This window comes from Schistocerca gregaria, chromosome 6, assembly GCF_023897955.1.
Source record: "Schistocerca gregaria isolate iqSchGreg1 chromosome 6, iqSchGreg1.2, whole genome shotgun sequence".
Lineage (NCBI taxonomy): Eukaryota > Metazoa > Arthropoda > Insecta > Orthoptera > Acrididae > Schistocerca > Schistocerca gregaria.
In genome coordinates, this window is record NC_064925.1 from 338,440,672 (window position 1) to 338,457,648 (window position 16,977).

General features: G+C 45.0%; 1 protein-coding gene across 2 annotated transcripts in view; it reads left to right on the forward strand.

Moving 5' to 3' along the window:
- The window catches only part of LOC126278661 (cell adhesion molecule 2-like), a 1,323,224-nt gene that overhangs the window by 877,356 nt on the left and 428,891 nt on the right, over positions 1 to 16,977 (forward strand). For both annotated transcript variants that reach the window (XM_049978894.1, XM_049978893.1), the window contains exon 5: positions 6,240 to 6,519. In XM_049978894.1, coding sequence (XP_049834851.1) covers positions 6,240 to 6,519 — 280 coding nt within the window. The remainder of the gene's footprint in view (positions 1 to 6,239; positions 6,520 to 16,977) is intronic.

Below are 16,977 nucleotides of genomic sequence, written 5' to 3' on the forward strand. Positions count from 1 at the left end.
TACTTTTTATCATTACTAATTTAAATGTACTCATGAAGGCAATGACAGAAAAATGACTTTTGTCAACTAATTACTTTGACGATTCAATGCAAACTTTGCGCTTACTAGCACAGTAGTTACGTGTCACACGATTATAACGATGTAATTGTTTGTTTTATGCTGTTAAAATTCACAAAACAGATAGATACGGTTTACGTAAACATCAGTTTTACAGTTTATGTTTGTTCGAGTAATCTGGTGACGTCATAAGGCCAATCGATGTAGACTAGGAGGGTCAGATGTAGGAAATAAATCGTGCAGCCGCAAATTCCTGTATGGTGGTAGGAGGGTGTGCAACGAACAGCATAACAGAAATCCTGACCGGTGTGGGCTGAGTGTGGGGAAGGGGATGCGTTCGAAGGTTACATTTTTCTTGAATAACTCGAAAACTACGGCCTGCAGCAAAAACGTATCGCAGTACTAAATTTAACTACATTAAATTTTCTGTAGGATTAACAGTTGGTGCGTAGCTAGTGCTAGAATATGAAAATTTCGCGTGCGGATTATAACGACAGCGCCAGGGGCAGCTGAATCACCCCGTGTACTATTAATTAAGCCCAAACATTCATGACAGCAGAAAACTGCTGTTTTTCATAAAAAGTACTCATTGCACTCTCGCCGCTTAACAATTTTGACGAGGCGCTCTATAATGGAAATGTGGCAACACAATAAGAAATTGCAAATAAAATTTGTTACCAGTATGTTACAAAATGGTAGTTAGCTTTGGCACTGTTGTCCTAAACCTAAGACAATGAATAACTTTGCTGTGTCTTGACGGCCTGTGATTTTGACACTATAAGTGAGTTTTTTAACTGCAGACACTCTGTTACTGGTTCTTGATCTGGACTGACTACTAAACCGGAAGGTAGTCTTCAGAGTATTGAGAGTATTGTACTGAGTGCACTGCAGGCACTTAACTGAAATGTTCAGTGGCCAAATCGTAACTGTCTGAGGCACTTCGTCTTTTGATGCCTGTTGGCGGAAGGATTTCCAGGTCTGTCAGCACAAGGTGAAAGCGATGTAGACGGTAGTTGACAGCGCTCCACATGGCAGCTCTCCATACCATCTGTCGGCAGCTAGTGGTTTCGCGGTCGCGTTCGCGCTTCCCAAGCACGGGGTCCTGGGTTCGATTCCCGGCGGTGTCAGGGATTTTCACCTGTCTCGAGATGACTGGGTGTTTGTGTTGTCCTCATCATTTCATCATCATTCCTGAAAGTGGCGAGACTGGACTGAGCAAAGTTTGGAAATTTGTACGAATGCTGATAACCGCGCCGTTGAGTGCCCCACAAACCAAACCCCACATCATCAACACCCATATCATCTGCGGACGTACACGTCGCACTATAGGAAGAGGCGCAGAAGAAGGAAGAGGTCCGCGTTTCTGAGTGCGACCTGGATGTTGGTGCGTTACACTGAGAGACGCTGCAGGAATAACTGTGTCTATGTGGTAACGACCTTTCTCGTTAGATAGTACGCGAAAGTCTTGTAACATGAAATATTAGATCACCGCAATCAAACCCGTTGCATTTTTGCCTCTGAGGCCATCTGAAAATTATTGGTATCCTGAATCAGTTCCTAATGTGCAGACCCTTTAACAGCGTTTTCACGACGCCTGTGACGCTATTCCCAGAGAGGCAGAAACGCGTGAAAGACTACGGCAGTGCGTGATCCGCAGTGTGAAAGCGTGCATTGAATCCTATGGATTGCCACCTTGCACATCTGTTGTGACGTGGATGCGATGCAGCTGTGTACTATGTTCCGGGACGATCTGGTGTCATTGCACGCAGACCGTCCATTTCCGGGCACACATTTACAGGACTTTTATTTCCTCCATTTCCGGTCAGCAATCCGTCATTGCAGTTTGTCGGTTTTATTAACGTTCACCCGATTATTCAGTGTTAGTTTGCCGTAAGAAATGAATACATTATTTATTACACCATATGGGCAACATTTTAGAAACAACATTATAGAGTCATAATAATAAAAAAAATTAACACCTGCTTTCGTGCCACCTTCCAGAATCATACGTCACAGAACACTGTCGCATTGCTTTATCTATTGTACCCTGCTTTTATACATTATACCTCAGTTTTTATGTACTGCTGGCTCTATCATAAGTGCAGTATTGTGCAGAAAATCTCTAGATTTTTAATGGTACGCTAACAGTGTACTACGTGTCACGACTTTTGATTAGTTGCACATAGTACATCATCACAAGATTTTACTAATGCAAATTCTTGCTACTGATCTTGGGATATATATTAAATACACACTCATATGCTGCCTTCTTGTCCTTAGATATATTGGGATACTGGCCATTAAAATTACGACACCACGAAGATGACGTTCTATAGACGTGAAATTTAACCAACAGGAAGAAGATGCTGTATATGCAAACGATTAGCTTCTCAGAGCATTCACACAAGGTTGGCGCCGGTGGCGACACCTACAACGTGCTGACATGAGGTAAAGTTTCCCCCCGATTTCTCATACACAAACAGCTGTTGACCGGCGTTGCTTGGTGAAACGTTGTTGTGATGCCTCGTGTAAGGAGGAAAAATGCGTACCATGACGTTTCCGACTTTGATAAAGGGCCGATTGTAGCCTATAGCGATTGCGGTTTATCGTATCGTGACATTGCTGTTCGCGTTGGTCGAGATCCAATGACGGTTAGCAGAATATGGAATCGATGGGTTCAGGAGGGCAATACGGAAAGCCGTGCTGGATCCCAACGGCCTCGTATCACTAGTAGTCGAGATGACAGGCATCTTATCCTCATGGCTGTAACGGATCGTGCAGTCATGACTCGATCCCGGAGTCAACAGATGAGGACGTTTGCAAGACAACAACCATCTGCACGAACAGTTCGACGACGTTTGCAGCAGCATGGACTGTCAGCTAGGAAACCATGGCTGCGGTTACCCTTGACGCTGCATCACAGACAGGAGCGCCTGTAATGGTGTACTCAACGACGAACCTGGCTGCACGAATGGCAAAAAGTCATTTTCCTGATGAATCCAGGTTCTGTTTACAGCATCATGATGGTCGCCCCCGTGTTTGGCGACAATATGGTGAACGCACATTGGAAGCGTGTATTCGTCATCGCCATACTGGCGTATCACCCGGCGTGATGGTATGGAGTGCCATTGGTTACACGTCTCGGTCACCTCTTGATTGCATTGACGGCACTTTGAATAGTGGACGTTACATTTCAGATGTGTTACGATCCGTGGCTCTACCCTTCATTCGATCCCTGCGAACCCTGCATTTCAGCAGGATAATGCACGACCGCATGTTGCAGGTCGTGTACGGGCCTTTCAGGATACAGAAAATGTTCGACTGCTCCCTGGACAACACATTCTCCAGATTAACTTGCCAATTGGAAACGTCTGGTCAATGGTAGCCGAGCAACTGGCTCGTCACAATACGCCAGTCACTACTCTTGATGAACTGTGGTATCGTGTTGAAGCTGCATGGGCAGCTGTACCTGTACACGCCATCCAAGCTCTGTTTGACTCAATTCCCAGGCATATCAAGGCCGCTACTACTGCCAGAGGTGGTTGTTCTGGGTACTGATTTCTCAGGATTTATGCACCCAAATTGCGTCAAAATGTAATTACATGTCAATTCTAGTATGATATATTTGTCCAATGAATACCTGTTTATTATCTGCATTTCTTCTTGGTGTAGCAATTTTAATGGCCAGTAGTGTACATTTTGTAATTTGTTGCAGATATAGATGCTTGCCTCTGCAAAACTGTTCATACTAAATATGCGTCCTGTGATTCTGCGTATAAATATGTAAATGTGTTTTTCCTTTGGTTGGTATATCAATACACCGATAAACTTTATTCTGTATTCATTAACGTATACTAAATTACCCATTTCTTGTGATACCTTATTCAACAGATAGATGGTCACTTGTTATAATTACATTTTTATACATTGACGCCATCCTGCGGTGATAATTTTCGCCTGTCCCTTTACGACAGATGAACATTTGTTAGATAATAAACAGGCTGTTGTAATAGATATGAGAGAATGTATTTTTTTTTCATTTGATACCATAATGTGTCTATCAAATGTATCCGCACTTCTGTATTTCAAAACACATTTTCTTAAACTCCATATAGTACTACCGTCGGGCAACTTCTTCACCTCAACACTCCGATGTGTACACTGAATCAGTTTTCACTCAGACGTCATCAAGTATCAGATAACTGGAATCCATGTTTGCAACTTTAGTTTCGTTTTATCTATATAAGTGTATGGTGAGCTCTGCCTTACTTTTTTACGATGTGCATTTCATGTAATTTATTTTTCACTTCGTGCTTATTTCGATTGTATGTAATTGTTCCAATGAATTTTTTTTAATTACCCTCCCAAGTATTCCTCTTGTATAGCCTTCGAGACTTTGTAAGATCGAAACGCCTAAACTCTGGCTGGGTCCAGACTGATCTCGGAGTGCCCAACGGTCCTGTCTGATTGCCTTACGTTCGTCAGTCAACAGGCGACATTGGATGCGGATATGGAGTGTTATGTGTTCAACACACCACTCTCTCGGCCGTTGTCAGTTTTCGTGAACAAAGCCGCTACTTCCCAGTCAAGTACCTTATTAGATGGCCTCACAAGGGGTGAGTGCACCCCATTTTACAACAGCAGTACTCAGCAAACCCGGACGGTCACTCATCCAAGTGCTAGCCAAGCCCGACAATGCTCACTTCTGTGATCTGACGGAAAACGGTGTTACTACTGCAGCAAGGCCGTTGATCGAAATGCTTAAGGTAGTATAGAATTAGTAAAGACAGTAGTCAAGATTAATATCAGTCTTTGAATGCACTAAAAATGGCATTTATGCATTTTGCTGCTGGAACTTAGAGGAACCTATTATCGCGACACTAATTGTCACGCATGTATGAGCCAGGAGAGAGGGTACATTTTTTTCTTTTTTTGGGGGGGGGGGGGGGGGGGTTTATGTGTCCCTCCGTTAATTCCTCTCCTGCGCCAACCTATTCATCTCAGAGTCCCACATGCTCAATTATTTTCTGGGTGTATTCCAATTTCTGTCTTCCTTTACTGTTTTTGCCATATACAGCTGCCTCAAGTACCATGGAAGTCATTTCCTGATGTCTTAACAGATGTCCTATCATCCTGTTCCCCCTGCTTGTCAGTGTTTTGCACACATTCCCTTCCTCTCCGATTCTGTGCAGAACCTCCTCAATCCTCACCTTGTCAGTCCACCTAATTTTCAACATACCTATGTAGCACCACATCTCAAATTCTTCAATTCTCTTCTGCTCCGGTTTTCCCACAGTCCATGATTCAGTACTATACAATGCTGCGCTCCAAACGTATATACTCATAACTCTCTTCCTCAAATTAAGGCTTTTGTTTGATACTAGTAGACTTCTGACATCTCTTCCCCAGGAATGGTGTTTTAGCCAGTGCTAGTCTGCTTTTGATGTCCTCCTTGCTCCGTCCGTCATTGGTTATTTTGCTGCCTAAGTAGGAGACTTCCTTAACTTCATCTACCTCGTGATTATCAATCCTCATTTTAAGTTTCTTGCCTTTCTCGTTTCTGCTACTTTTCATTACTCTCGTCATTCTTCGATTTACTCTCCATTCGTATTCTATGCTCATTAGACCGTTCATCCCATTCTAGCAGGTCATGTAATTCTTCTTCAAATTCAGTGAGGATAGCAATCTCATCAGAGAATCGTACCATCGACATCCTTTCACCTTGAATTTTAATTGGATTTCTGAACCTTTCTTTGATTTCTATCACTACTTCTTAGGTGCACAGATTGAACAATAGAGACGAAAGACTACATCGCGGTCCTTTTTAATCCAAGAACTTCGTTCTTCGTCGTTCTCTTTTATAATTCCCTCTTGGCTCTTGTACATACTGTATATTACCCGACTCAGCCTGTAGCTTACCCCAGTTTGTCGCAGAATTTCGAACATCTTGCATCATTTTATATTGTCGACGTTTTACCAGGTCGAAAAATCCTCCACATGATGCTTGTCTAATGTAACATTTTGCATTATTTGGTTGTATGGTGTAATTTTTTGTGTATCGGTTTAGTAACTTGACTTAGCGACCCATGCGTTTGACGATCTCTTGCGCTCCGTAAAACCCAGCTCATGCACGATTTTCCGCCCCGCCCCGAGTGTCAGTACAGAGAGAGGTGCGTGCGCAGGCGGAGCGGTCGCAGCTGGTGGGCCCTCGCGAGGTGTCCCGGCGCGACGGTCTGGTAACGACGGTGCTGGGGTTGCGCTTCGTGGCGGCGGCGCGCCACTTCCGCGAGGACGGCAGCCTGCTGCTCAAGTGCCAGGCCAGCGTGGCCGCGCTCTACTGGCGCTCCGAGGAGCACAGCGTGCGACCCGCCGTCGCCATGGAGAGCCGCGGCGCGCCCGCAGCGGGGCCGGCCGGCGCGGGGGCAGCCGCCACTGCGCAGACGCCGGCCGCCGCAGCCACAGGTAGGCAGCCAGCGCAGCCTACAGGATACGCCGTAGGCCCAACTAAAGTCACCCACAAATACAGTACCCTCGTCTGCTCCGACGAACCATACATAATCAACACTCAAAAATGATGACAGGCTAAAAGCCTTTGCTCAACAGCTCAAAGTCTCGCACTTAGTCGAGTATTCCGCAACTAATACACTCCTGGAAATTGAAATAAGAACACCGTGAATTCATTGTCCCAGGAAGGGGAAACATTATTGACACATTTCTGGGGTGAGATACATCACATGATCACACTGACAGAACCACAGGCACATAGACACAGGCAACAGAGCATGCACAATGTCGGCACTAGTACAGTGTATATCCACCTTTCGCAGCAGTGCAGGCTGCTATTCTCTCATGGAGACGATCGTAGAGATGCTGGATGTAGTCCTGTGGAACGGCTTGCCATGCCATTTCCACCTGGCGCCTCAGTTGGACCAGTGTTCGTGCTGGACGTGCAGACCGCGTGAGACGACGCTTCATCCAGTCCCAAACATGCTCAATGGGGGACAGATCCGGAGATCTTGCTGGCCAGGGTAGTTGACTTACACCTTCTAGAGCATGTTGGGTGGCACGGGATACATGCGGACGTGCATTGTCCTGTTGGAACAGCAAGTTCCCTTGCCGGTCTAGGAATGGTAGAACGATGGGTTCGATGACGGTTTGGATGTACCGTGCACTATTCAGTGTCCCCTCGACGATCACCAGAGGAGTACGGCCAGTGTAGGAGATCGCTCCCCACACCATGATGCCGGGTGTTGGCCCTGTGTGCCTCGGTCGTATGCAGTCCTGATTGTGGCGCTCACCTGCACGGCGCCAAACACGCATACGACCATCATTGGCACCAAGGCAGAAGCGACTCTCATCGCTGAAGACGACACGTCTCCATTCGTCCCTCCATTCACGCCTGTCGCGACACCACTGGAGGCGGGCTGCACGATGTTGGGGCGTGAGCGGAAGACGGCCTAACGGTGTGCGGGACCGTAGCCCAGCTTCATGGAGACGGTTGCGAATGGTCCTCGCCGATACCCCAGGAGCAACAGTGTCCCTAATTTGCTGGGAAGTGGCGGTGCGGTCTCCTACGGCACTGCGTAGGATCCTACGGTCTTGGCGTGCATCCGTGCGTCGCTGCGGTCCGGTCCCAGGTCGACGGGCACGTGCACCTTCCGCCGACCACTGGCGACAACATCGATGTACTGTGGAGACCTCACGCCCCACGTGTTGAGCAATTCGGCGGTACGTCCACCCGGCCTCCCACATGCCCACTATACGCCCTCGCTCAAAGTCCGTCAACTGCACATACGGTTCACGTCCACGCTGTCGCGGAATGCTACCAGTGTTAAAGACTGCGATGGAGCTCCGTATGCCACGGCAAACTGGCTGACACTGACGGCGGCGGTGCACAAATGCTGCGCAGCTAGCGCCATTCGACGGCCAACACCGCGGTTCCTGGTGTGTCCGCTGTGCCGTGCGTGTGATCATTGCTTGTACAGCCCTCTCGCAGTGTCCGGAGCAAGTATGGTGGGTCTGACACACCGGTGTCAATGTGTTCTTTTTTCCATTTCCAGGAGTCTACATGGAAAGTATCCCAGAAAGAACATTTTCATAAATTCAGTGCAAAGGAAAGAATGCAACAGCATAGCTAAATATCGCATTTTTTTACAGAAACAGTTTCATGAAAGCAGCAGATTAATTTCAATACGTGTGTTAGCTTTGAGCTTGCAGCGCAAAGCTCTGCTTTCAGGTAGTCTCGCTGGTTTAGTAAGCATACATTCAGAATTCAAAAATAGTTAACTAGCTGAAAGATCTAATAAGTAGGTTCATATCTGATGTACTATCGCAGTAAATCAATGAAGCAGGGCAACCACTAGTCTCGTATTAGCGTCCAAGAGCGCATGATACATTGTCTTACTTTATTCATTTCCAGAAATATAACTAGCTTTTACTGACTAGTATTTATAATTCGCAATGTCTACTCAGTAGGTGATTGGCGATTTATTAAAGTGACTAAATAACATAATTGAACTCCGTAGCAAGACAAGATGACGGCTCGCTAGCGTGGCACGTTTAAATAAAGCAAGTGTACAGGGTAATAAGTTTCTGAGCAATAAGCTCGCAACACGTAGTTTCCGTGATTAATGTATTAACAATTAAAGGCAGCTGGCGCAGTTTATATCCTAATAGTAATAATACAACCCACACTCCTCCTTATAAAAAGACAAGTTCATCGGGAATGTAATCCAGAAATATCAGTGCGAAAGATAATCTTCCATTCCATTAGAATTTAACAACGAAGTGTTTAAGACAGCACGGAGTGAAATGAAGTTATAAATGATGCAGTAACGAGCTCCCAAGTAATTATAAGTTCGCAACCTCTTCGGACCTATTCCACTACGCGGAAGCACGCGAGCGACTGCTAGCGTGGGGAGCGATCCTACTAGAAGAAGCCAGCTATTTTCACACGGAAACTATAGTTGAGCACTGAATATAAATTGATCTTAGCAGACCTCTTGTACAAAGTAAAGACTCTTTTACAACATGGCTCTCCAACAAACAAAGGTGACTTCATCCGAACAGCACGCAACGCCGAAAGTTGCTCTCCAACTTACGCCTGGAATGAGACTAGACGTAGCACTCTAACGTAGCTTACTGCAACTTCGAAGAAAGAAGCCAAATGGCTCGCAAAACCAACAAGGAAAGCTACTGGCTGGGAGCCAGCCGACTCACACAAGACTTATTACTGCTGCAGAGACTTTGCAAAGGGTTTGTGAAGGTATCTTTATCGATAGATAATAGGAACTGGTAAGTGCAAGAACGCACAGGAAAAATGAACAGTAAATTTACAAAAGGTTCAAAATCCAGTGAGGAAAGGAGAGAGCCGACTAACAGGCACTTTCCAACCGACATGACGAGAACCCCTATTAACCAGAACAGCGGCTATCAATCGAGTAACGTGCGGAATCGCATCATTTTCACGGTTTGCTCTTAGCGAAGACACAGAGTAAGCAAAAGGCCACTTAGAGCGGCGACCCACAGGACATCTCAGTTTCTAATTTCCGCCATCGAGAGGAATGTCTGCTGGAATTGTGATCTGTCTTTCGATTAAGAACATGACACACGGACAAAACGCAAAAGGGAACTAATAGACTGTGCGACGTAGTCAGCTGATGTCAGTGTTGAAGGGCTCACATGAAAATGTCTGGCTGGCTTGCGAACGAAATATTGTACCACCGGTTGCACTCCAGAAACACGATAGATTCATCTAATGGCATACAACTATTTAGAAAAAATGTGCCTTGACTTAGTTACGTAATTCAAGCTAACGTACCATTCCACAATACAAGGACTTGTACTGTGAAGCTAAAGTACGCTAAGGCAGCAGCTATATTAAGATACACGCCCATCTAACACCACGCACACACACACACACACACACACACACACACACACACACACACACACACACACCAACAATTAGAATGCAGTTATTTTCTAAACGTTGTTTCAGAATAATGTTTTCTTTAAGTAACAGGTTTCAAATTTAAAACAATTCTAACATGTTGATTATTTTTCAGTACCAGTTGCACATTTTTCAATACGTGATACGCTTCCGTCCCCCAGGACCATCTTCAGATCTACCTACCAACAGTTTTCTGATGTGTTACGCTACATTTGCTCCTCAAACGAATGTAACGTGAATATTTTACGTTCATGCTTGCTATAACTTTGAACATCTGGATCTCGGTAACAGTTATCAAAATACACATGCTCAAGGACTGGGTGTTGTGCTGAGTTCATCATCATTTCATCCCCATACGGCGCGCAGGTCGCCCAATATGGCGTCGAATGTAATAAGACCTGCGCCAAGGCGGCCGGACCTGCCCCGCAAGGGACCTCCTGGCCAATGACGCCAAAAGCTCATTTCAAATACTATACTTTTGCATTTGTGCTTCATATGTGTCGTATGAAATGTGTCAAACTCTATAAATTGACTACCTACAGAATTCGTTTTATATAAGCAGCGTACCCCGCTGCAGGAGAAAAAAAGCAAGGAAACAAACGGGAAGAGGGTCCTGCCGGGGAACAAAAAAGGCGAATATGTTCTCCTTTAAAAGACTCTGACAGGAGACTGGAGAATCATATGTCTCAATCCTTATTCCGCCTTCCTCACAAAAGAAGCTTTTTTGCGCTGAGAGAAAGTGGCAGGGCGACAGCAATGTACAAACGTAGCACCTGTAGCCTAGGGTACTGTAGGGCTTTAGCAGCCGAGCTGAGTGCTTTGTGCTTCCGCCTGCAACGCGAGCACTCTCGCCTTGTTTACTTCCTTCGGTCGACACTGCCGCGATGTCGTATCACGACAAGATCATGACGAATCAGTATAGGAAACCAACATCGAAATTTGTGTTTCGAAACGACTTTACTAGGCCGAGAGCACTACAAATTGGGCGCTTTTGCCCGCATCTCGTGGTCGTGCGGTAGCGTTCTCGCTTCCCGCGCCCGGGTTCCCGGGTTCGATTCCCGGCGGTGTCAGGGATTTTCTCTGCCTCGTGATGGCTGGGTGTTGTGTGTTGTCCTTAAGTTAGTTAGGTTTAAGTGGTTCTAAGTTCTAGGGGACTGATGACCATAGCTGTTACGTCCCATTGTGCTCAGAGCCATTTGAACCTTTTTTTTTTTGGCGCTTTTTAAGGGAGGTCGACAAGATCCCAGCTGCTAACAGCGCCGGCATCCACCTTCTATCGTAAGTCGTACAGTCTAACTTATAAAAGACGCTACAAGTGACAAAGTTCTTCGAGTTCTAGGGGACTGATGACCATAGATGTTAAGTCCCATAGTGCTCAGAGCCATTTGAACCTTTTTTTTTCGGCGCTTTTTAAGGGAGGTCGACAAGATCCCAGCTGCTAACAGCGCCGGCATCCACCTTCTATCGTAAGTCGTACAGTCTAACTTATAAAAGACGCTACAAGTGACAAAGTTCTTCGAGATATGGACCAAAGACTCCGCTTCTGCCGCGCAGAGTGTAATGTTATCACTGTCGAGGTTGACCATGATGGAATGGGACTGTGGACTACACTTACATTCGAACTACCCTTCGAATTCCCTGCGTCAGATGTCGTGGCGGCACTCGTCCCCTACAGCACTGTTCAAGAAAACGTGGCAGAAAAGTAAACCCAGTTTAAGACGTATACCATCTTCAACGGAGTACGCTAGTTGTGCCTTGATCTCCAAAGACACATACCATCATAATTATTTATGAAATATCCAGGTGCACTGCTATGTAAGTTGTTTGTGTTTTATTTTATTCACAATGAGCCCATTTCGGCAACTTGCCATCGTCAGGTGCTCTGTAAATACATGGATAAGTGATGGTCTTATTATAATGGTTTTGTAACTACGAACTGAGAATTTATAATATATTCTTAGGTGGTTTACCTTACATGTGACATCGTTGCTGTCATGTCCTGTCTGTTTTGTAATTATTGATTCTTCCAGGTGTAGAGTGGACATATAAATCAGATGTTACTACGTTACTTTTCTGACAGTTAGATGACAGTGGGTCAGCGATGTCATATGTTTACATAATTACCACTATAAACAAAGGATGTATGAAAGTCAGTTGTTTATTATAACTACTTTTCATGTAGGTTTGTTTCTGATTACGTTTTTGCCTAAAGTTAGTTTTAGTTTTATTTTACGTTTTTAATTTTTCGTAATAATTGTCACCTATGATTTATGTTGGTGTTCTGCCTCTGTTTTGCACTACTCATATTATCGCTGTTGCTATGGATATGTGTTGTTTAGAGTCGCTGATATTAAATTTACCCGTTTTCCCGATTTATAATGGGAATAAAGTTTTCTATATAATTTTTGTGCTTTAGGTCGGTTTGTTCGTTCAGTAAATTTGTTGGGTTGCTGTATGCATGTGAATATATCTCTATTTCCTCCAGGATGTTCAACAGTGTTCCCTTTTGCGTGATATGTAGGATTTCAAGTGCTTCGTTTATGGGTTTTACATAGTGTTTCTCAGCTTGTAAATGTTGAAAAAACGTAATCAGAAACAAACCTACATGAAAAGTAGTTATAATAAACAACTGACTTTCATACATCCTTTGTTTATAGTGGTAACTATGTAAACATATGACATCGCTGACCCACTGTCATCTAACTGTCAGAAAAGTAACGTAGTAACATCTGATTTATATGTCCACTCTACACCTGGAAGAATCAATAATTACAAAACAGACAGGACATGACAGCAACGATGTCACATGTAAGGTAAAACACCTAAGAATATATTATAAATTCTCAGTTCGTAGTTACAAAACCATTATAATAAGACCATCACTTATCCATGTATTTACAGAGCACCTGACGATGGAAAGTTGCCGAAATGGGCTCATTGTGAATAAAATAAAACACAAACAACTTACATAGCAGTGCACCTGGATATTTCATAAATAATTATGTCATTAAAAGACATATTTCGCGCTGCGGGCCCCAAAGAACAGAAGAACATACCATCATACTTCCAGTTTTATGGCGGCCAGCCTAAAACGTGTTCCGGATACATTAAGGAAGGTCATCTACGTTCGGGTCATACAACCTCCACCGCAGGAAGTGGTACGTGCATCAGTGCCGTAGATCATCCCAGTTACTTACGTGGCGGTACCCATGAGGTTTCTGCCTGTCCAGTCACAACAGACCGGAGCATCCAGTCGCAGACAATGCCACGCCGATCAGTCAGCTTGCCCAGTGGTGGAACTCCGTATGACGCAACGGACAACACCAAAGACCGCAAGCTCCGCCGACAGCAGAATGGCAGTCGATTCACTTATTGCATCAACTTATGTGCCAGCAGGCATAAGTCAATCCCATCTTCCTACAAAGAGGGCCACTCACGAAAGCAGTGTTCACCAAAACACCGAAAGCGACGTCAAGAGGCGGTGTCGCAACACGGCAGCTCCCACTCGCCAGACGAAGAATAACTGATCCCACAAGACGCCTGTCACGAGGCTGACAGCACTGATACCGACTTCACACCCACATAACTGACGGCAGAAGAGGGGGCGTCCGTCTGCTAGTCCTCGGCAGTGATCAGCAGGAAGGTTCCAGTGCAGGCTGTGACGCCACTCTGTCTCTTCTGATCATCCACCTTGTGGAACATAAACGGTCATCCGCGCCCATGTTGGGTTCTGAGGACATCGAGTCTGGACGTGCCCTGACCTGGGGCCCAGGGCTCACAATACCGGGATTTCTGAGTTCGGCAGGGTGCGATGTCACTGGCAACGTCCGTTTCTCTCAACCATCACCATGGATAACCCTACTCAGACACTGCGCCACGAGGCTTCGATGACTGCCAACATGGTTAGCTCCTCTAACAAGATCCCACTCTTGAAAGGAAAAATACGAGCCACCCGAGTCGACTTCGCATACCTGCTAGACGTGCAAACGAATGCTCTTCCTGACTTTTATGGTTACACCTTGTCGTTCTGAAGGCACCGGCGTGGAGATGTTAGTGCGAGACGGCATCGAAACAAGTTCATATAGTAGCATATTCGGACGCCCGACTTCGTGTAAAACACGGCGACCTACGTATGACAGTTTACCTTTCGTATGAGTTCTAAATAGTCAGTAACTTATCCAGGGAGAGAGTTTGTTTTCACGATTCGTATTCTTAAGTGAAGAAAATTCTCTTACCAATTTTCTGCCAATTAACGACCGGACATGAAAACATGGCGATACCGTCGCTAAAGAGGGTACCTTTAGATGCCTGTGAATGTCTTTCAGCAGTGAACGTACGCACAGAAAAGTTTAAGATTCGGAGCTGCCCACCAAAACCATAAGCAAAAAGACGAATGGTATTTCACTTCAAAAAATGTATTTTTTTTTTTTACAGCTTTATCTTTGAATCGTCTTCATACACCGTGTTGCCAGGCATGCTTGCTGCATTTAAATTAATCCACTGTTTTAGCCGATCAGCAATTCGCATTCTCTGCAGAAAGAAAAGTAATTCTATCTCAAATGGAACTGTGCAGCTAGTTAAACTGCCTATTTGATTCATTCGTGGAAGAGGCCTGGAGATACCGGAAGGCCTCAGATACATTATACACTACTGGCCATTAAAATTGTTACATCACGAAGAGGACGTTCTACAGACGCGAAATTTAACCGACAGGAAGAAGATGCTGTGATATGCAAATTATTAGCTTTTCAGAGCATTCACACAAGGTTGGCGCCGGTGGTGACACCTACAACGTGCTGACATGACGAAAGTTTCCAACCGATTTCTTATACACAAACAGCAATTGACCGGCGTTGCCTGGTGAAACGTTGTTGTGATGTCTCGTGTAAGGAGGAGAAATGCGTACCATCACATTTCCGACTTGGATAATGGTCGGATCGTAGCCTATCGCGATTGCGGTTGATCGTATCGCGACATTGCTGCTCGCGTTGGTCGAGATCCGATGACTGTTACCAGAATATGGAATCGGTGGGTTCAGCAGCGTAATACGGAACGCCGTGTTGGATTCCAACGGCCTCGTATCACTAGCAGTCGAGATGACAGGCATCCTATCCTCATGGCTGTAACGGATCGTGCAGCCACGTCTCTATCCCTGAGTCAACAGTTCGACGACGTTTGCAGCAGCATAGAATATCAGCTCGAAAATCATGGCTGCAGTTACCCTTGACGCTGCATCACAGACAGGAGCGCCTGCGATGGTGTACTCAAAGACGAACCTGGGTGCACGAATGGCAAAGCGTCATTTAGTCGGGTGAACCCAGGTCCTGTTTACAGCATCATGATGGTCGCATCTGTGTTCGGCGACATCGCGATGAACGCACATTGGAAGCGTGTATTCGTCATCGCCATACTGGCGTATCACCCGGCGTGATGGTATGGGGTGCCATTGGTTACATGTCTTGGTCACCTCTTGTTCGCACTGATGCACTTTGAACAGTGGACGTTACATTTCAGATGTGGTACGACCCGTGGCTTTACTCTTCATTCTGTCCCTGCGAAAACCTACATTTCAGCAGGAAAATGCACGACCGCATGTTGCAGGTCCTGTATGGGCTTTCTGGATACGGAAAATGTTCGTCTGCTGCTCTGGCCAGCAAATTCTCAAGAATTCTCACCAATTGAAAACGTCTGTTCAATGTTGGGCAAGCAACTGGCTCGTCACAATACACCAGTCACTACTCTTGATGAACTGTGGTATCGTGTTGAAGGTGCATGGTCAGCTGTACCTGTACACGAAATCCAAGCTCTGGTTGACTCAATCCCCATGCGTATCAATGACGTTATTATGGCCAGAGGTGGTTGTTCTGGGTACTGATTTCTCAGGATCTATGCACCCAAATTGCGTGAAAATGTAATCACATGTCAGTTCTAGTATGATATATTTGTCCAATGAATACCTGTGTGTTATCTGCATTTCCTCTTGGTGTAGCAATTTTAATAGCCAGTAGTGTATAATGGTAAGACAGAAATTTAGGAACCAGGTTTTAAATTGTAAGACATTTCCAGGTGCAGATGTGGACTATAATCTATTGGTTATGAATGCAGATTAAAACTGAAGAAACTGCAAACAGGTGGGAATTTAAGGAGATGGAATCTGGATAAATTGGGAACCAGAGGCCATAGAGAGTTTCTGATATAGCTTTAGGGAACGATTGACAAGAACTGGGGCAAGAAATACAGTAGAAGTAGAATGGGTAGCTTTGAGAGTTGTAATAGTGAAGGCAGCAGAGGATCATGTAGGTAAAAAGACGAGGGCTAGTAGAAATCCTTGGGTAACAGAAGATATATTAAAATTAATTATTAAAATACATAAATGAAGCAGGTAAAAAGGAATACAAACGTCTAAAAAATGCGATAGAACAAGAAGTGCAAAATGACTAAGCAGGGATGGCTAGAGGACAAATGTAAGGGTTTAGAGGCGTACATCAAGAGGGTTAAGATAGATGCTGTCTACAGGAGAGACGTTTGGAGAAAAGAGAACTATTTATATGAATATCAAGAGCTCACATGGAAACCCAGTTCTAAGCAAAGAAGGGAAAGCAGAAAGGTGGAAGTATATATAGGGTCTATACGAGGGCGATGTACTTGAGGACAATATTATGGAAATGGGAGAGGATGTAGATGAAGATGAAATGAGAGATATGATACTGCGTGAAGAGTTTGACAGAGCACTGAAAGACCGAAGTCGAAACAAGGCCCCGGGAGTAGACAACATTCCATTAGAACCACTGATGGTCTTGGGAGAGCCAGCCCTGACTAAACTCTACCATCTGGTGAGCAAGATGTATGAGACAGGCGAAATGGTTCAAATGGCTCTGAGCACTATGGGACTTAACAGCTGTGGTCATCAGTCCCCTAGAACTTAGTACTTAAACCTAACTAACCTAAGGACATCACACACATCCATG